Consider the following 21,836-nt stretch of genomic DNA (forward strand, 5'->3'; position numbering starts at 1 on the left):
CACATTATGTTTTAGTGACTCACTGGTTTCTAAGTTGTGAACAGATATCACACCGCGACACACATCACCGGTGAGCTTGAGGTGGCCGTGAAATGCGAGCGATCCTCTGCTGGTGTTAAGTTGAATGTCCGTGAGGAGCTTTTTAACCACTTCTGGGTTCTGCGTGCCACAGACGATGATGTTCTGTTCCCAATTTGGTGAAATGGTGATGGTGTTCATGTGCTGCCTACCGATGAGTTGCGAAATGGCAGCGCCGAGCTCACCTTGCTTGAAGGCCGTCTTGAGGGAGACCGTACTGCGTGGCTGCAGCACGACCACGTAGTCGTCAGGGTCCATCCTGACCGTTGGCTTGGGAGTCCACTTCGAGACTGGTGAAGAAGTCTTCTGTGGAGGTGTAGAAGACGGAGCGCGAGCGTCTCCCGTTGTTGAATTGTTGAGAGGAGTCTTGGGTGTTGCCGCTCCTCGTGCGTTCTGCCGGCGGCGGCGCCGGCTCTCAACGACTTGGAAAAGGGCAGCTTGCTGCGCCGAAATGGTGGATGGGCCGTCCTCTGGCTGGCTTACAGGGACAGATGACCACGACGGAACGTTGGGTCGTATCCGCGTTGTTCAGGTAGAGCCATGTTGAGAGGTTGGCCGGCAGGCGTCTCCGCAGCCAGCGGCGGAGGAGCCGGAGCCGTTAGGCTTAGCTCGACCGCTACGTGGTGATGCGGAGGGTTGCTCGAAATGGCCGAAAATTCAGCGTACCTGGGTGTGATCGGGTTCTCCAGGATCCTGCTGACTTCACGGTTGCAGTCGCACAGGTTTGATAGGCGTTACATCAGGTTACCGCGGTTCCAGCCGAGAAATCGACGGAGCCGATGCACCACGCGTCCGATCACTCCGCGCTCCGGGGGAAGTCCAGGGAGGGAGTAGACGTCCTGCTCAGCACGAAAGCCTGCACAAGTCGACATAGCTCTTTCTCTTTCATGCATCGTCTTTTGCTGGAGATCCGTCTGATTAGCCGCATAGTCTGATTGTCCGTGGCCGTGAGACTGTTGACTGTTTCGGTGTTTTTGCGATTGTTCTGTATGTACATGCCCAGTATGCGTATGGTTTGGACCTCCATGACAGAAGTCCTAGCACATAACCATTCAGAGGGGTCGGCGGGGTCAGGTTTGCGTTTCTACCGTGTGGTTGGGCCCTAAGAACCAGCGGTTTTGATTTCGTGTGCGAGGATTCGAGGCCCGCTCCCGACTCATAAGTTTCAATTATGTCAACTGCCTGCTGCAGGGTATCCTCTATTTGGCCGTCATTCCCAGTGGTTACCCGTAGGGTAAAGTCGTCCGCGTATAAGGTGTGTTGCAGGCCCGGCAAGGCGGCGAGTTTGGGGGGCAGTGTAACGAGTGCAAGGTTGAAGAGGAAAGGCGAGAGCACCGAGCCTTGTGGCCTGGCTCGGCTTCCCAGAAGAATGGGCTCGGATTTGATGCCACCTAAGGCAAGCTCTCCGGTTCGCTCGTATAGGAATGATCGGACGTAATTGAATGTCCGTTCTCCCGAGTCTATTTTGGGGACGTTCGTGAGGATGACCTCATGCGAGATGTTGTCGAAGGCTTTGTTCAGGTCTAGCCCGAGCACTGCGTCCGTCCCGGTTCCGCGTGGAGGGTCCAGCACGTCCTTCTTAAGCTGGAGCATCACGTCCTGCGTGGACAAGCTAGCAATAAAGCCAATCATGGTGGGAGGAAGTACGTCGCGGTCTTCCGCGTAATTTTGCTTTGGCTAAGAATGACATGTTCCATGAGTTTTCCGATGCAAGACGTGAGGGAGATGGGCCGCAGATTCTCAATCGAGAGTTTCTTTCCCGGTTTGGGGATGGAGGTCACCCGTGCATGCCTCCATTCCTGGGGGATCTCGCCTTCCCTCCAGTAGGCGTTCATTACGTCTGTGAGAGCCGCGACAGACTTGGGGTCCAGGTTTCTGAGCGTCTTTTTTGGCACTCCGTCCGGTCCCGCTGCGGAGGTGGTACGGAGCTGACCCAGAGCAAACCAGACCTCGGCATCCACTATGTCTGCGTCCAGGGTCTCATTGGTGAGGCCCTCGTATGCTGGTAGGGGGTCCGTATGCGACGTGTTCAGGTAGCGTTTTTGCAGTTCGGCGAGTAGCTCTGTGTCTGTACCCTGATACTGGTGAATTAGTTTCTTGAGTTGGTCTCGTTGTGTGGATTTTGTGTGTGTTGGGTCGAGCAGGTGGCGGAGCAAGAGCCATATCTTTTTGCATCCCATATTCCCATTCATATTATCACAAATTTGGCCCCATTGTTGTTCTTGTAGTTCTAGTGTGTAATTTTCGATTTGGCACTCAAGTTGCGCAATACGCTTGTGTTCTGTTGTGTCTCTGTTTCTTCCAGCGATTTAGCAGGTTGGGGTGCGCTTTCCACATGTGGAGGAGTTTAGAGTCGGTCGTTTGATGCGACTCCTCAATAGGCGTCTCGACCTTGGTGGTCTTGACATCGTCTTTGAGTGCAGCGATCCACTCCCTTAGATTGTTGATCTGGCCGGGGAAGTCTGCTCTCGTAAACGCCTGAACCTATCCCAGTCGGTAATGCGAGTGCGCATGAGGTGCAGTTTGTGCAGTTTCGTGTCAAATGTCGTGGCTATTATATATTGGTCGCTTCCCAGCGTGTGTTTCGTGTTCGACCAGCGGGCGTCGCGAATGTTTTGGAGAGTGTGAGATCCGGTGAGGTATCCACGCTAACGCTATTGCCGACCCGCGTGTTTTCTTGGGGATCGGTAAGAATTGTGAGGCCCACGTTTTGGGTCGTTTGCCACAGCTTGGTGCCCTTGGGGTTGTTTTCCCGGTAGCCCCAAGCCGAATGTTGGGCGTTAAAGTCACCTACCACAAAAAGTTGTGTCCTGGCGGCCAGGCGCGTGGCTTTAAGCAGTAGGTCGAAAATTCCTGACCCTCTGTCTTTTGGGGAACTGTATAAGTTCAGAATAAAGAGATTGGCGTCTCCCTTTTTCCTCGGCAAAATTTCTAGTAACGTGTATTGTTCGTTAGAACTGTCTATAGTGTGTTGTATAGCCGTAATGTTGCGTTGCACAAAGGTAGCGGTGAACGGGGTCGTCGCCTTCGTCATTGAGTTTGAGGGGGAATAAATGCTTTATAGCCTGGTAATTTTATTTGTTTATTTATTTATTTATTTTCAATACTGCAGGCCCCTTTACAGGGCCCTAGCAGGTGGGCACACACAACAGTTACACTGAGGCAAGAACTACATCACACAACACAAGGAAATTTCAAAATGCGGCAAGAACACATGCAAAGATAAATCTGGTAGAACAGTGGTTCATTTGTCTACCTGCGGACAAACTATGTACAATCAGCTCCAGACAAGGTTACCATATGTAGAACAGTGGTTCATTTGTCTACCTGCGGACAAACTATGTACAATCAGCTCCAGACAAGGTTACCATATGAAGTGATCAAACACGGCTAACAGTGAACAACATGCACGTAGAAGCGAAAACAAAAAATGAAAGAAAAAACCTTGGCGCTCAAGACACGATACGTATATGATGGAAACAATAATAATGCTGAATAACAGCAGACAATCGAACCCAGGAAGACAAACTATGACTACGCAAGGGGTGATGCACTGATTAAGACGACAAGAAGGAACGGAAGTGAAACGGATTATCAATACCCAGAGGCCCATGTGCATCACTGAGAGCGTTACTCTGCGGCAATACTGGCCTCGAGCCTTGTAGCGAACGTTGTTAAGGTCGGCGCATGAGTAATCGAGGCATCCAGTTTGTTCCATTCTCGGATGGCTACAGGAAAAAATGAATGTTTAAGTGCATCTGTGCGATAGGAATAATCAGTTAGAGTGAGTGCATGTTTGTGTCGTGTCGGTCGAGTCTGTGACGGGCAAATATATTTTGACACATTGAAGTTATAATCGTTATGCAACAGTTGGTATAAAAATTTTAAACGCGCGTGCTTTGCTCTCATTGATAGCGTCGGGAGTCCTGAAATAGCTGCAAGGTTCGATGGGGAGTCAGTACGCTTATATTTATTATGGATGAACCGTAGTGCCTTACTTTGTATTTTTTCTAGTTTTGCTTTGTTAGTGGTTGATTCCGGAAACCAAACAGTGTGGGCGTACTCTAAAATAGGTCTTATGAAAGTTTTGTATGCTAGGAGTTTAGTAGATGCTGGTGCGAGTCGGATACATCTTCTCAAAAAAAAAACAATTTTCGTAATGCTGCCGATGTTACATTAGCGATGTGTACGTCCCATCTAAAGTCAGCGGTTAGTGTAATACCAAGATACTTATGCTGGGAGACTTTCATGAGTGGCGTACCGTGAATGCTGTAAGGGAAAGATGAGGATATTCTTTTCCTGGTTACTGACGTGCACACTGATTTTTTAGAATTAACGGTCATCTGCCATCTGTCACACCAATCCACCACAGCGTCAAGTGACTGGGAAAGCGCAATGTGGTCTTCCGGACTTTCTATTTTCCTGTAGATGATGCAGTCGTCTGCAAATAGCTTAATGTTACACTTAATCTGAGCGGTTATATCGTTTATATAGATAAGGAAGAGAAGTGGGCCAAGAACGGAGCCTTGCGGAACTCCCGAAGTGACCGCGGTTACTTTAGAAGGCATATTTTGGAAGATTACAAATTGAGAACGGTTAGATAGAAACTCTTTGATCCAACCCAGAACTTCCCCCCGCCCTATCACGCATTGCAGCTTTGCGATTAGTTTGTTATGGCACACGCAATCAAACGCTTTGGAAAAATCTAGTAGTAATATATCAGTTTGACTGCAGGTATCGATGCTGAGGGCCAAGTCATGAACGACTTCGGTTAACTGAGTGATAGTCGACAGCCCTCGGCGGAAACCATGCTGGTGAGGTGATATCAACTTATTATGCTCTAGAAAATCTGTTAAATGTTTTGAGATTATGTGTTCGAAAACTTTACATGCTGTGCTAGTCAGTGAAATGGGCCTGAAGTTTGATGCACTACTGATATCTCCTCCTTTATGGATCGGAATGATTTTCGCCAGCTTCCAGTCATCTGGTAGTTTTGACACAGCAAGTGATTTGCGGAATATTATGCCGAGATATTTGCTGCATCATTCGGCGTATCTTTTCAAAAATGCATTCGGTATGTTATCTGGTCCGCTGGCTTTCTTCGGGTCGATGTTCAAGAGAAGATTGAAAATTCCGTCATCAGTTATGTTTATTTCTCTTATATCTGAAGTTTGGGTTGTTGCCATCTGGGGAATAACGCCATTATCGGTGGTAAATACGGACTGAAAAAAGTCATTAAAGTAATTAGCTTTCGCACTGTTTTCCTCTGGTGTCTGTTCGTGTCCTGCTGTGTTTCTATTGCGGAAGTGGTTCCAGAACCTGTGTGGGCTACAAGTAAGGAAGTCAGGCAGCGTAACTAAAGTAGTATTCCTTTGATTTCATCATTTTATCCTCGAAGATTTCAACTGCACTGGCTAATTTTTGTTTTCTGTCGGGGTTAGTACCTTTGGACTTAATAGAGCGACGCAGCCTTTTCACTTTGCGTTTTGCATGAATGACCTCTCGCGTGATCCACGGGTTCTTTGTTTTAACGCGCTTGTTTTTTGAGTGGACATATCTGCATATACAGAAAAAAATGATTTCCTTGAACTGAAGCCAGAGGGAGTTTACATCTGAGCTTGCTTCACATGCTGCTTCGGCAAACATCTGAAACTCGTGTGCAAGATGGGTTGATATACTAGCGTCGTCGGCTCTATTAAAATTACTTACAGTCGATTGGGAGGAGCGGGTTGGTATTAGAATATTGAGTGGTAGCTCGCAGACTGGTATACTGTGATCAGAAATTCCGTCGATTATGTCAAGCTTAGTCTGGTGTGTTGGGAAGTTCTCGCTTACAAGTATTAGGTCGAGAATGCTTTTTGCTGTGCCTAGTATGCGAGTTGGACGGGAGACTGTTTGATGTAGATTAAAATTCAGCATTAAATCAATGAGTGCATCTGAGGCCGGATCAGTATGGTGCAAGGTATCCCAGTCAATATCCGGAAGGTTAAAATCGACCATGATGATTAGTCTAGAGTTCCGTACGTGCACCTGCATATAATCGTGTACAGCACTCAAGCAATCACGTCCAGAAGAGGGGCTCCGATAAACACATCCCACGATAATGCTGACGCCATCACATAGAATCTTGCAAAACACTGCCTCTGCTCCCGGGATGTCCGGCAGAGTGATAAAGGAAAAGTGGTTCTTTATCAATAATGCAACGCCGCCACCCCGGGAAAGCCGATCTTTGCGCATCACTGAGTAGTTCGGAGGGAAGATTTCTTGACTACCAATATCACTCGAGAGCCACGTTTCTGTGACAGCCACAATATCTGGATCTTGGTCAATGAGGACAATTTCGAGCTGCTCTACTTTATTCACTACACTTCTGGCATTTATGTTCAATAATTTTATCTTTTTGATTCTGCTCTTCGACGTGTCATTCGGGAGCTGGAGACGTGGTCGTTTTGGCTTTCTGGGGTAGTTGCTTTGTCCTTTTTTTTCCCAAACGGCACTTTCACTGCATTTTCACTGTCCCAGACAAATGCTTGACCATTAATGTACAATTTATTAAAGGAAAGGGACACTTTGTCGCCATTGTCCCGGTTAGGCTTCGCGCTGTCCCACAACTTTTTCCGAATATCTCTAATTTTCCGCGAGAAATCTTCGCCAATTGACAGATCGGAATTTTTAAGCTTGAACCCTCGTTTCTGTATTGATTCTTTCTCTCTGTAGTCTAAAAGCTTCATAATAACAGGTCTTGTTTTGTTTTCAGCAGGCTGCCCCAAACGGTGGATACGCTCGATGGCCACTGCGTCGAGATCCAGTTTATCCTGAACAATATCTTTATTTACCCTTTCTCTAAGTGTTTCCTTGGTCTCTTCCTCTCTCTCCGATAGGCCATAGACAATTAAATTACATCTTCTGCTTCGGTTGTCCAAGTCGTCTATTCTTTCCTCTAACCTTTCTATGACTTCGCTCATCTGAGCGACCTGCTCCTGGCAGGAAGTGACCTGTTTCTCTAGTCTAACAAGAGCATCGAGTTTATTGTCTATGTCCGCCAGCCACATCTCCTTTATTTCTTTTATGTCTGAGGCAATTTCTTGAAGCTGCGTAAGTATCTGAGCTGTGTTCGGTCCAGGATTGGCTTCGATATCACCCCCCAACAATAGCAGTTTGCGCAAGCTTACAGTAACATCAAACAACCGCCGCGGGCACGGCAGCACCAACAAGAATGGGTTGTTAGAGCGAATACAAACGCCGTAGCGTTTTCTCACCTGCACAAGAAACAAGAACGGATTGTCGGTGAACCGCATCCTGGTAGCGCTGCCGTGCCCAGTGGCCGCCGCGCGCGTGGGGTGGCAATATATAGTCCAGTCTGGTGGTGTCGCCACTTGTCCCGGATGCACGTAGTGGTCTGCGCATGTGGTCGCTGATTGTAGAATCCATCGGTGATCCCATGTGGGCGCGTGTAGCTGGTCTGGTGGGCGTACGTCGGCAGTGTCTGATCCGTGAGTCATTCTTGAAGGCAGCTGCGTGCTTCTGTCACCGGCATGATCTAGCAGGGCCAAGAAAAGCTGCACAAGAAACAAGAACGGATTGTCGGTGAACCGCATCCTGGTAGCGCTGCCGTGCCCAGTGGCCGCCGCGCGCGTGGGGTGGCAATATATAGTCCAGTCTGGTGGTGTCGCCACTTGTCCCGGATGCATGTAGTGGTCTGCGCATGTGGTCGCTGATTGTAGAATCCATCGGTGATCCCATGTGGGCGCGTGTAGCTGGTCTGGTGGGCGTACGTCGGCAGTGTCTGATCCGTGAGTCATTCTTGAAGGCAGCTGCATGCTTCTGTCACCGGCATGATCTAGCAGGGCCAAGAAAACCTGCACAAGAAACAAGAACGGATTGTCGGTGAACCGCATCCTGGTAGCGCTGCCATGCCCACTAGCTTCTAGCCGGGCCGCTAGCTTCTTGAAGGGCTATCACGTCCGGTTGTCTACCTAGGTTTTGGATGTGAAACTGGAGGTTTCCCCGTTTGTTGCGGAACCCCCTGCGGTTCCATTGCCATACCTCAATTTGTTGGCGAGGGGCCATAGTGGAATATTGGAGGGATTATTACGGGCAAGGTCGCTACTGGTGGCATAACGTTACGGCTTGCCTCCAAGCCCGCGAGGCGCTCCACTACTTGATGGAAAAAGGCAGCGATGTTTGTACCAAGGTGGGTTACTTCCCTCTTTGGACGCTTCCGCAGTGCCTTTCGATTCGGAGCCCTCGTCTGAAGGAGCCGGCCTTTTGAGGTTAATGCGGCTATCCGTCTCCATCGCATTACTGGTGGAAGGTGTAGCGCTGAGCGCGGGAGAGGGGGGCGTGCGAGATGCGTTCGGCATGGCTGTTGCGGGGGGCTGTAGCCATTTAAACAGCCTTTCATTTAGGCCATCTCTCGATGCATTTGCACAATGGTTTCGTCTCTGGACTGTATTTTAGCTAGGAGCTCCTTCTCGCGAGCAATGTAGTTTTGGGAGGCCGTATCCGGCCAGCTCACCTGCTTTGTCGAGCAGCTTCCACTCCTGCTTCTGCTCGCACTCCTGTGTCTGTCCTTGCTCCCCTGCCTCGAACTGCCACCCTGGCTCGACGACAGCGGTGGGAAGGAGGCGGATCTGTCGCGGGAATTGCTGTCCGACGGTGGCTCGACGATAGGTTGCCGGCCTTGCCTCTGGAACGTGACTTGTGTCCCGACTGCTGGTCGTTTTCTTCATTTCGCTACTTTTGTTTTTGGTTGTATCTGGGGCGGCGGTCGACGAAGCGATGCTTGCAGTTCCTGCTGCCGGTGTTATGGGCGCCTTTGCACAAAATGCACTTTGGCGTGCATTCATGTTCTTCCCCCTCGGCTGGGGGAGGGTGTTCTTCGCCGCATCTGCGGCACAGCTGGGTCCTGGGTCTGTAGCTGACGTCCGCCCGATGCCCGACTCTTCTGCAGTTGAAGCAGGTTTCGACCTGCTCCCTGTACGGGTGCACACGGAAAGGACTCTCCCAATAGTCGATGGTGTCTGGAGCCTTCTTGCCGGTGAAAGTCACCAGGATGGACATTGATTGTCCGAGGCGGCGAGCATCCGCCACCGGAATCCCGTGGTTGCGCTTCAGGAATCCCTGTCGGACCTCATCAGGTGTCCCGCCATCGTATGCATAATAAATTACGCCTCTCGTGGAGTGGCCCGGCGCCGACACGTACAGTCTTTGTCAAAAGTAACCAGGCTGCATGGTTTGCTTCTAGCTTGTATAGTGGAGCCCTTGTGGCTTTCCTAAAGATCAAAACATGTTGGAAGGTAAGAAGACTTCCAGTCCTTACCTTTAACGACCATTTCAGCTTCAGGGAAGCTGTAAGGGCTCCACTGTACGAGCTAGAAGCAAACCATGCAGCCTGGTTACTTTTGACAAAGACTGTACGATTACACTTCGTACTCTTTGTCGCTCACCTTGAGCAGTCTCAGACTGCTGTACGCCGAAGCCCTGAACGTATTCGGTCTGCTAATGGTAAATGTGTTGTTAACGGTGTTAACACGAAGACTGTCTTGATTCACCACCTCTTCAAGCGGTAGGTCGAACGCTACGCAGGTAGCTCTGAGAATGTGGCGCGGCACGACTGTGCGCAAGTCCATGCCTCTCAGCCTGACGACGACTTTGCAGTCGTTTGCTAGTAGACGCGGCAGCGGTACCTGCCTACGTCGGGCGGGTGGTTTTTTCCGAAGAGCGGAGTTGGACTTGCCTTCGTTACGAGGAACGCCGGTAGCGGTGCCGTGTTCCTTCCCCGTCGTCGCCGGCGCGTTCGTCGGGTCTGCGTTCCCATGAATGGCTTTCTTCGCTCCGGAGCGCCGGTAACGTTCTTGCAGGTTGAGAACGGTCTTCCATTCTCCTCCGGCAAGCTGAGCCGGAGTAATGTCTTCGCCTTGTACGGCGTATTCCATGATGCGGTCGTTATGGGTGGTGCGCGTGGCGAGCGGGTCCCCAGCGGCGCGGCACCGGCGTTCGGCCTAGCGTTAGGCCAAACGCGGTTCACCAAGTGTTGACACTTAAAGTCCCGAAAAATGGGCAAGCAGTGGTCGTACCTGGCGAAATCCGGTATCGGCTGGCATGGAGCACCTTTGCGAATTCTTCGGACAATTCACGGGAACAGAAGTCAATGAAATTCGCCAAAAAAATGGACACGAGGCCAGAGGCCATGCGGAGCAAGTCCGCACTGCTCGGAACCTCAGGTGGAAATTTCCGCAGCCTTCACTAGGGCATCCCGCATAGCCTGAGTCACTTTGGGACGTTAAACTGCAATCAATAAACCAAAACTTTGTTCTTTCACTCCCACTTCCTCCCTTCCTGGATGGTGCGGTTCAGGTGTCCACCGAGATGACAGAGAATGACTGCGCCATTTCCTTTCTTAAAAAAGCCTTGCGTTCAAAGCTCAAGTCATCGCGCTGAATGGGTGCTGGCGCTCCGTGGACTCTTTGGTATGGCTACAACACGCTGTCGCGTTCCTCCTAAAGGCGAAGCATAAGTTTCATTAATTAGCAGTTAATTAGTATTTAGTCATTAATCAGTGATTAGTCATTAATTAGTAATTTGTCATTACTTAGTAATATGTACCCACTTATGTGTGTCGTCATACCGCGGTGACGTCACCAGTGCAACAGAGGCAGTCAGAGAGGTGCGGAAAACGCTTTCGCCTCTATGTACGTTCGGCAGTCAAAGTGCCCCCTGAGATCCCTCCGCCTCTGCGATTGCCCCACCGTTGCTTGCGCAATTCTACTCGGAATGGCCATTGGTCAAACCAGAGCCAGTTTTTCAGCTGAGACATTAGGGCAATTTTTTTAACTACATTGGCAACACTAGTGTAGCCAGTGTAGCATGGCTCCATTTTTTTCCAGTGTAGAAAAAGTGAGACAGTGTAGAAAAAGTGTAGACTGACCTGTTTGCCCTGCCCGAACGGAAGTTTATGAAGACGACGATACCAAACAAGCGGGAGAGGCTCGCAGTTGAGGGCGTGTGATGTTGTGATGCGGCGATTACGTCATCCCCGAAATGAGATTTGCTGTCGCTTGGTACGAGATCGAACAAGGGCACCCCTGTGGCGTTCTGCATCTACTCTTTGTAACTCGCTTTTGAGACTAGCAAATTCTTCAGTATATAAGACAGGTGGTTCGCACTCCAATTCATACAGGTTGTATCAATTTTTCCTTAGTGTATGCTCCCGATATTTCTGTGCAAAACGACCTCACGGAACCAATTTCTATGGCTGTAGCACGCACGTCCTGCTTAAACATTTCCCAAGCAGCGAACAACGGCATCTTGCTCGACAAACAGGATTCCAGTTGCGAGCGGACAGGAATGATATATTCTTCATCATTAATTATTGATGAGTTCAGGTTTCAAAGCGCCCATTTCGGCCGAAATTTTAAACAATCACTGCCTCCGAGGCGAGCAACCACCGTGCAGTGATCAGAGAATGAAACCGGTAGTGTCACCGACCAATCCTCGGGAGACAGTGCGAAGGATGCATAAATTCGATCTAGGTCAGCTTGAGAATGGCCCTGAGTGGGCGCGAATAAGCAGGAACCAGGACATGAAGCTCCGCTATAAATGAGCACTGCATCTTCAGTAACAAGTGGCAAAACTTCACCGCTCCTATCCCTGGGTGTATTAGGACCCGGCACGATCAACTGGGTCGCACACACAATTAAAGTCAGCCATTAGCACAACGTGCCGGTCAGAGTCCAATAAGCTAGCTATGCTTTCAAAATGGCTGATGCGCTGCGGTACAGTATTAAATGCATAGATATTAATTAGTCCGCATGGATTTCCGTATAGCAGAAAATCACAGCATATTAGCCGGCCCTCATTATCGACATTATAGGTCAAGGAAGTGTCTTGCGCAGGAACCAACAGCAGCCCGCCGACAAGCCCACAGCATGCGTCACGAGGACATTATATTCTGATAAAAAGGGCTGCAGGGCCACCTCGGTATCCTCCTCACTTTCATTTTTCGTCTCCTGGACGGCGATAACATCAAGGTGCCTGCTGCAGAAGAGTCGGAGGAGTTGCACCGGCCTCTGGCGAGACCTAGATTCAGTGTTGCGAAGATTCACGTCGATTCAGTGTTGCGAATACTAACTCTGCAGAAGCAGCCATAATGACTGTAAAAAATTATGCCTACAGTTCCTGGTGCCTGTCGGTAGACGGCGAAGCCGCCTTAGAACCACCGCCAGGCCTCCTGGACCGCCGACATGGGCACTTCCCCTTGCGCCTCGACGCTCGACGCCGACGGCGATAGGTGCTGCGCACTGGGTCCTCATCGTCACTCGTTTCGGAAGCGCAGGACGCACGGCGCTTCTGAAGCGGCTTGTCTGCGGAACCAGGTTCATCATCCGCTGGAAGAAGGCCCTGATCCGTAAGCTGCTGGCCAGGAATGATAGGAGGAGGCGAAGTGTCCGCCGTGGTATGCATAGGGGCTTCAAGGACGGCGACTGGTTCCCACCAGCAGCAGAACTCGGTGGCTCACACTGAGGCGGCGCTGCATGGTAATCCGCCGGTTCTTTACACTCTGCGGCAACACATAGGAGAACAACCGGCACACTGACACTCGAAGGCTCAGCCACAGCGGAGACTGGCAAGTCCCCAGTCGTGTAAACAACTTTCGTAGCGTCCATGATGTGCTCCTGTAGAGCTTCGCCAAGGGGCCGCACGCGGTGCCGCAACTTGTCGGCATACGTCACGACGCACTCCTCCGTTGTATGGCCGAAACGACGGCAGTCGTCCCACCGCGGGCGTACGAAAGTGCCGACGAATGTGTCCAACGCGGTTGCAATGTAGACACAGATGCGGTATGCCCGGAATCGAATCAGAACAAGGCTCTGTATGCCGCACACAGACAGCTGATGTGAAACGTCACTAACACCGACTCCTTCAGCAAAAGACAGGGCTACATCACGGCTTAGCGATCTCATCTGCGCCATGTCTGGAACTTTCCAATTTTCCGCCGAGATAGATGTGACCTTCTCGTACGCCTGGAGTGCCTCATGGATGAAGCAATCTTCCAAGCGCTCGGGAAGGCACAAAAGCTTCAGCTTCACCTCCTTCGGCTCCGGGTCAACAACAACACAGTGGGGGCTCTTCATCGCATGACACGGGCTTTTCTTTTGATTGCGCCGATTAGCAAGTAACCGTCCAGACGTGAGACACACACATATATATGTATATATATCCTTTCTGTACATAATCATGTTGAATAAATACCATGAAATAAAAAATACGGCGATTACGTATTACATTAACGCAGTTGCTAGTGGGGCGCATCTCTCCGCGCCGGCTAGGTTCAAAACCTACTTCGGGAAAAATTTCATTTTAGAAATTTTGTTTTTCTTTCTTTCCTGACAGCTTAGGCGCTGCCGATGACTTGATGAGGTCAAGTGGGTTTTCGAACTCTCATGCGAGAGCAATGACAAACCGGATTTTCCGCCTCATGACCCACATAATGCTTCCGCATTTACAATTTCTGCCACCAGATTTTTAGTCCGAAAACACTACTTCGCGGGGAACAACCCAACCAAGAATCTCGTGTCGTCCCTGACCTTGAGGGAGCAGATATAATATAAGTATTGCTGCGATTGGGTTTGGAGCCCGCGGCAGCTCACCAACAAATAAGCGTCGATGACCACTGCACGAGAGCACTGTGCTACTGCCGCATTCATGACGCGTCGTTTTAAACCGCAACCAACTCTCGGGCTCTGCATTGCCCATCGTCGTCTTCATCAACTTAACATCTGCGGCATGAACAGATCAGATAAGCTTAACGTCGATCACAGCTTAACCTGAGTACAATATCGTCTCCAGCGGTGCCAACGACCCAGCAAAGCATAACCATCAGCGAACCAGGCCAGAAACATGCTTTCGCAACGCCTCGTCGGTTGACTGCATTAAAACCCTACAACTTCTTAAAGTATAGTGACTTCGCTCAGAACACAGGTAGCTGTAGCGTTTCGCCTACATCGAAATGCTCACGTACCTTGACCCGTGCTATATAACTCAAGTTTAAAGGAATGAACAGCGTGGACACGCTATACTGTATTCTGTTTTTCTCGCCACCAACAGCCGTTTAAAGAGTTTCAGAAATGGAAATTCGTTAGTATATGAGAGCCACATTGACCTTCTTAATCTTGGTGGACACTTTATTCACGCCTACAGGGAAGAGATGAGGGCTATTAGCATTGATTCCCTCCCTGACTCTCTGTCTGGCCTCATTATTTTTGTCTACCGCCGCACACTGCTCACGACATTAGAAGTGCCTATGCATTAAGCTTTGTTTACGTTTCATAAACACTCATATAAAAACAACTGGCACTAACAGAATGAAGAGAAAGAGGCGCTGTAGAGTGGGGGACGATATGGAATGTGCAAGGCTTGTTCATGTAATTCCAGTTATGCGCGCCATACCCCTAAATGACGGACGGTACGGCGAGGATGGTGCATAGAAAGTCGTGCGACCGAGTCTTACGGCAATCACACTGCAGAGGGGAAGTACCAGTTGCAGCGCTTACCTTAATAATGCTGATGATTCATGTCCTTCCTAATTCAAACGTAAAGAGATACTTTGATGGAAAGTTTGGGTGTTAAAAAAAAATATATTATAGGCCTTCACTTTTGCAAACCTAAAATTAGTAAACACGCTCTAGATTGCTTGAAAAACTCGCGTCGCAGTTTGATCAATGTCTCATATGCTGGCCTCTGATAACACTTTATGATGGCGCCCAAACCACTAACGATAGTTTGCGCCGATATGTAAAGAGCCGCTGTAAAGTGCTTATCTGCAAGCATCCTCCCCTGACTCAGGCCGTCAACGGTCTTACACCAACGATATCCTGCTCCCACTACCTAAACACACCCCAAGTTGGTTTATACTCATAGTGTGCGGTCCTCCGAGCTCACATACTGAATCCTTCTCTTACCTCTTCGATTACGTCCGTCACCTAGCACACCGCTCACTCTGTTAGTTGTCCTCACTTTAGCGCGATACCCGCTCCATGGCTAAAAGTGGGCGACTCTACACCCACGTCCGATCGCTCGGCGTCTCCTAAGTGGCCACATGTCACCCACATATCTCGTGACCCCGTCAACTGTGACACCTCCTCGTGCATTACCGTGCTTCCTCACATGCCTCACCACGACTGTAGTAACCTGCTTGAGATCCTCGGTAGAGATTACATTATTGCAACCATGATCAACATTGTTCAGCTGCACACCAGGCTTCAATCTCCACGCTTCGTCGATCACGCCTCCTTTCGTTCCACTCGGAAGGAATCCCCCTCATCTGTAACCGTTGCCTATACCATAGCCTGGGTCGGACGGTTTCACCCATTTGGTGAATCTCGGTTCGGAGGGCCGCTTTCAATTGCGCTGCCACCTCCTATGCAACCTTCTGTGGCCAGACCCTTACTTCTGCCGAGTCCTAACTCCTCTTAGTGTGCGACCGGTCACGCAACCGTGCCAACCACCGCACACAAACAGATCTATCCATCCATGGAACCACTTAATAACTGTCACATCGCTTTCAGACCTCGGTCTGCCCCTCCAAGCCAAGAAGAGGAGGCTTGCAGGTCCTCCTCTGAGTTGCCTCTCGACACACGCTGGGCAACTTCTAAGTCTATGTCGCCTTACCTCACACCATCCAATGGGCCTCGCAGAAGCCGATGCACTCCGACTGATACAACCGCTCTACGTGAGTCACTTCCAGCATCGCATGCTGGCCTTCTACAGTGTTCTTATTCTCTCAGACCAGGACAGACTCAATATTCTAATTTTCCGAGTCTACAGACTGCATTACGCCACCAATGAGACCCTCTACGTCACCACTACTTGCCCTTGGCCCTCAAAACACTTTGAGTAATATTGGCTGAAGCCCACACCCATGCGAAAATACAGCGTGTGATTTTTTCCCTTTCGGTAGGGATCTCCCAGGCCACCACGACGTTCACCCACCACCTGCGTACTCCCGACAACTAACCTGTCTTACTCGCTCAGTCCACACCCTCTTTACAAAGGCCCTCTCTCAAGCCATATGTTCCCAACTCTCCTCAGTGCGCACCACTCCGCCCATGCAGGCTATCGCCGCCGCGCCGGTATCTACCAGCTAGTTGCCTTCACGGCTGTCGTAATCGACACTGGAATCGCGTTCTCGTTGCAGTCTCACTGCGTAGTGAGTCTCTGTCGCGTGAGGAGTTTGTCATTACTCTGCCTATAACTACTCCCGGCCGCCTCTTCTCACCCTGCTTTGTTTTCACCGATTCCGCCTGCACCGTTTGTGGTTACTGCACCCTAATTGTTGACTGCATCGCCGCTAGTCATCTTCAGCACCTTTCCACCCCCGACCCACCAACGACGCTCGTCTGAACTCCGGCACACAACGTGCTCGACAGTCATCAGCAGGCTCGTATCTGCTAAACGATATAAGGAAGTGTAATATGGCGAGAAATGAGCTTGCTCTAAACAACTGAGGTCGCTTAAAAACTGCGAGGAAGAAACTCGGTGCAGGCAAAAACAGACGGGTGCTCTAAGTGACAAGGAGAACAATGTAGTTAGCAATTAAAGTAGATAAGAGTGCTAGATAAGTCTTCACAGTAGCCAATGTAAACATGACGTTAATTAGAAAGCAGTCAATAGCAACTGGGCAGCCCTCCATTAACGAAAGAGCCAGTAAACAAACCATTAGAAGCAATGCCAATGAAGAAAGCTGCCCCTGAGAATCAGGTAACACCAAGCCTGCTGAAAAACGGTAGGACAATTGTGCTAAAAACTATCCTGACTGTGTACGCAATGTCTTATGATCTGGAGGGTGGGGGCAGTGGAAACATTTATTCCCAAGCAATGCAGAGGGTGCAAACCCTGTCCCCCTTGCGTGCCACGAGGCAACCCTTATGGGGTTGCCCTTAAAGGGCGAAGGACAGTCCTTGGAGGGCTATCCGCTTCAAGGCGTCGCTAATTATCCGGCACTGGTCAGCAGCCGTGGAGCTGGCCAGGAGAGTCGCCTAGTCAAAGATAGCATAGGATGTGCCTTCCCTTTAACACTGTATATGCTTAATCTGTCCTTCTCACATTATTAAGATTCTATCATTCAACGTTGCCAGGTTCAGTTTCCAACAGCGGCCCGTCCGGAGCCAAGGATTCTTAGCACCCTCCGCTGCGTCAAAGGTATGACCATCGCATTAGTCCATTGTTCCGTAGCCGCTGGAGAATGAGAACGGAGGTTTAATTGGTTTGGTTTTTTATATAGGAAACTATGGCCAACTGCCACCCCAGGGTGGCGAAATCTTGTTCTGGTGAGGGAGTGAGTTGTCGGCTCTGGTGAGCGACACCAGGCTGCTCCCTGGGCCTGAAATATGCAGTGGTATAGTGGCCTGGAAAAGTGGGCCCGGAGGCACGATGAAGGAAAGAATGAAAGACGTACGCACACCTTTCATCCTCCTGCAAGTTAGTTATCTTTCCAAATTACCATTTCCCTGCTTGAAATCAGACGACCGCTTTGTCATCGTGCTTCCGTGCCCAAAAGCAGTGTTCTTGCCTTTGTGTTCATTGTGACTCCTGCTAACTGGGGACATCGAGAGTAATCATGGTCCTGAAGATCTTACGCAGATTTTGCAAACCATGAACCAGTTCAACGAAGGTCCCAAAAAGTGGAAGTAGCGCAAAACACTACGTTGGAAAGTATGTCGGAGCTCAGGTTTCAGAAGCGACGTCAGATATAAAAGAAAGATTACAAAAATTGGGTTTGGGTTAATTGGGTTTATTGGGGTTTATCGTCCCAAAGCAACTCAAGCTATGAGGGACGCCATAGTGAACGGCTTCAAAAATTTCGACCACCTGGGGTTCGTTAACGTGCACTGACATCGCACTGTACACGGGCCTCTAGAATTTCGCCTTCATAGAAATTCAGCTGCCGCGGCCGGGGTCGAACCCGCGTCTTTCGGGTCAGAAGACGAGCGCCGAGCTGATTGTACCCCCATCAACAGCGAACTCTGCCCATTTTTGGATGATTTTTTGCCATTCTGTCAGGATTGGTCCATAGAAACTAAATGGCACATGTTCAGAGATAAAATTTCAGAATTAATTATCCCACACGTACACCTTAGAGCCGTCTACACCAACAGTAAAGCATTTGTATTCTTATGCAGATATTTAGTTTTTTATCCTCATTATAGTTTACTCCCTATCGTCCTACTCCAAGCACCGTTTACGACGCGGGGCAATTGACGAGTCAAGAAGCCAACTGGCGGCTTTTTTTCATTGCCCTCTATCTGCTTGTTACGTGACGTAAATTAAAGCATATTTGATAACGAGTGGAGTCCAAGGGGTATAAACCACAGCAGATGGAGGTGAAGAGAAGCTGCGAAGGCAATACTGGTAAACATAATGGGGATAGGGTGCCTGTTCTGGCCCAGAGTAGCGAATCCTGGAGATCAATGAACGAAATGTCTGTGCAATAGATGTCGCCTTAATGCTGTTGGCGATGAGCGTCCTAGGCCGCTGAATGGAATGCTTCCCGTCACTGGCTTTAGCTGGTCACCTATTTAGGTATCGCCGGCCATGAGCGGGCCGGACAGCTGTATCGCTGAAGCATCCTAACAGCACGCCCTTACACAACGCACGAGATTGACGTAGTGGCCGCGTCGCGGTAAAAGCTTGTCCTCCCTGCTTGGAGGGAGCCTAACCGACTCTGCAGGCTTTCTAAATAAAAGTTGTTCTCTCTCTCTCTCTGTAGAGTGTTTGCACACTTCTGTCTAAAAGTCTATAGACTGTCTGTGGACAAACCCTAGATAACAGTTTGTAGGTAATACAAATGCCGGAGACAGTGTATAGAGAATCTATACATTTATAGCCATACACTTTTAGTGGACTTTTGTCTATAGAAACTCTATAGACTATGAATAGACAAAAAGCAATATCTATAGGAAGTCAATAGAGAGGATAAGAAGTCTATAGACGGTCATAGACCATTTTTATAAGGTCGCAACGCCTGTGAGCCATCCGCTTGTAATGAAGTGATGTTCTAGCTGCAAATACGGCAGTCTCTTTAAGGTGCGTCAATGCAGCTACCCTACAGTCGTTCGAGTGCGGTATGCTTCTGGCCTCACCGTTACAGCAGCTCAGATTGCCGTCGCAGTAGAAAAGAGCAGCGGGAAGTCTAGACGAGGGAATTTATCACACGATATCGGCAAGGTGCTCAGCTTTCATTTCCTCCGATGTAGGCGCTTCGTTTGCTATGCTTCTGAGCCAGCTTGAGAGCACTGGAACGACGACTATGTGTGTCCCGTGCCGGTGTGTGTCCCGTCGGTATCTTTTCGTGGTCGCTTGTGCTTTTTAGTGCTAGTTACCATGTCGCAGGCAGTGAATTAACACTTACCGGTGACTTCAGTACCCTTATATTGATTAGATGGTGATATCTTGAAACTGACGCGGCAAGCCAATTGTGACTCCTTTGTTGGCATGGCAGTGTCATTAGACCTTACGCTGGTCTCTGATAACATTATACGCCAGGACTAAATTCTAGATATTATGTTTGTTAACCAGAAGCTATTTACGACTATCAAATTGTGGAAGGCTTGTCCTATCATAAGGGTGTTCTGCTGATGTCTGATGTAATCTGTGAACGCAGTAGGCCTTATTTCCAGCTTGTTAGGGATTTTGCCCGCGCTGAGAGCATTTTTATTGTTAACATTTTAGCGTCCTCTTTTGATACGTTTCTGGACTGCAGTAAGATTTAGAAGGTTGATTAGTTGTCTGACAAATTTTGCAAAATTGTTCAAGAATGCAACTCCCATTTAATTCCCCAAAAGTGTAAAAAACGCAACAGGATGCGCCCACAGTATAAAACGGACATTATTAAGCTCATCATGCGCATCAGAAGACACCTGAAACGCAAAAACTTGAACGAGAGCAGCCGAAGCTCATATTACTGCATGCGCTGCAATCTGAACTAAAGAACAAAATGCATGAAGCCGTAAATTTATTTCAGTGACACTTTATGAACATTCGTGCTATAAAACATATAAAAATACTTGAAAACGAATATTACGGCTTCTCATGATTCACAGTTTATCAACAATGATCATCTTTCATGTGATCCGGCGATTATTTCAGAAGCTTTCAACAGCTATTTTCAGTCTGCGTTCTAGGATGATTTCTTTAACCCCTCTTTTTGTGCGTATGGCACATTTCCAGAGCTTCCTGCCGTTGTTATAAGGTGCGCTGGAGTTCATAACATATTTCTAGCAGTTAACATGAATAACAGTTCTGGTTCTGACGAAGTGTGAAGCATATCTTCAGAGCACCAGTCTAAACGGAACACCCGTTACCTCATTGTATTATTTATTAACTCCATCAACAGGCTCGGAAAATTACGTCATTCTAATTGGTAACTACAGAATTATACGGGGTGTTTGAGCGAACACTTAAAAAATTTTCAGAAACAGGCTTTTTGGTCTCAAAATATGGCTTTTGTGGCATAGTGTTGCCAGTGTTGGCAGACAACAGAATACTGATGAATCGTCTTAGGTACCAAGATGGTTAATACATTTAATAGTTAACTTTCTAACTATTACAGTTACGCGCCTAGTTGCAAATAGAGATTTGTAGCCGGTCGTTAGTAATAGCCATATCAGTTTTTATCATTTTCGAAAACAAACACGATTACCGTCGCTGCGGTGGCTCGACAAAATTTGGCTGCATCGTGAGAAAATGCATGCGCTATCGAAAGCATGCAGGAAAAGCAGCCTCTGCTTGCCGTCCGCGCTATTTCGAAATTCAATTGCGACATTTTGACGGTAATTATTCGCTGCAAATAATTACCTGGTAATCGTAGTGACATTTTTTTCGCGCATCGTCCTCACACCGTCCTCTACTGATCACAAGCATTTCTTTGATGCTACCACATCAGAGAACGTCACAACTGCGGCGCACCCGTTTTACGGACACGCTTTGCGGACACGTTCTGCGGACATGTTTTGGTGACCCGACCTCGCCGACATAGCCTAGATATGCTTTCGCATTAATAAGTGGCTGGATATCCGATTACGTGCTCTAAAAAAGGGACTGACCGCTGACCAAAACGTGTCACGATATTGCTAGGGAAATGAAAAGATCGTGCCTCATATTGTAAGAATTGAGCACTGCAATATCCCAGAAACAACCATTTATAATTTTAATTTAGCATTGAAAATCGCATAAAAAGCCACCTTGCGGCGATAGCAGCCATTATTGGCGTATTCAAACACGTGACCACATCTCGGTAAAATATGGCTGCGCTGATTTGTTACGAATGCACAGTGTTGTTTTTTACAGGTGTTTTCGTCATTTGTATTATTGTTTACGCTCCTCTAGGGCGCCCTTCAATGAAGAGGAACGCTCCCTTCGCATCGTTGCCATTGTGCTTTCATCTTTTTGCCACTAGACGACATCACACAGTTCTACATTTATTGGAAGGAGCGGCAACCACGGGTTACTTAACCTTTCGTCGACGGGGTGAATATCATTGTGCCATAACAGATTTGGGCGTTGGAATTAAAATGTACGATACGCTTTACTAAAAATGCTTGAATAATATCTGAAGCGTGAGATTCGTATTAGTTTTTCGTACAACAATTTTGCTGGCGTGCGATCGCCGACGCTCTCACTGACCATGGAATACATCTGGATACAGAAACACGGGGCGTGCACTATTTTAAAAAAATCTAGGTAAAAATTTCCTACAG

General features: G+C 48.7%; 1 protein-coding gene across 1 annotated transcript; it reads right to left on the reverse strand.

Moving 5' to 3' along the window:
- Positions 1-6,470: 6,470 nt before the first annotated feature.
- Positions 6,471-7,898, reverse strand: LOC149333841 (uncharacterized). The gene has a single exon (XM_089556125.1). The coding sequence runs from the start codon at positions 7,896-7,898 to the stop codon at positions 6,471-6,473; it is 1,428 nt and encodes a 475-aa protein (XP_089412251.1).
- Between the last annotated feature and the right edge of the window lie 13,938 nt (positions 7,899-21,836).

Source organism: Amblyomma mixtum, chromosome 8, assembly GCF_055824585.1.
Source record: "Amblyomma mixtum isolate Tamu chromosome 8, ASM5582458v1, whole genome shotgun sequence".
NCBI lineage: Eukaryota > Metazoa > Arthropoda > Arachnida > Ixodida > Ixodidae > Amblyomma > Amblyomma mixtum.

Bases quoted from the DNA above. Each gene is read 5' to 3' on its own strand.
- LOC149333841 (XM_089556125.1), bottom strand. From the start codon at position 7,898: ATGCAGCTGCCTTCAAGAATGACTCACGGATCAGACACTGCCGACGTA.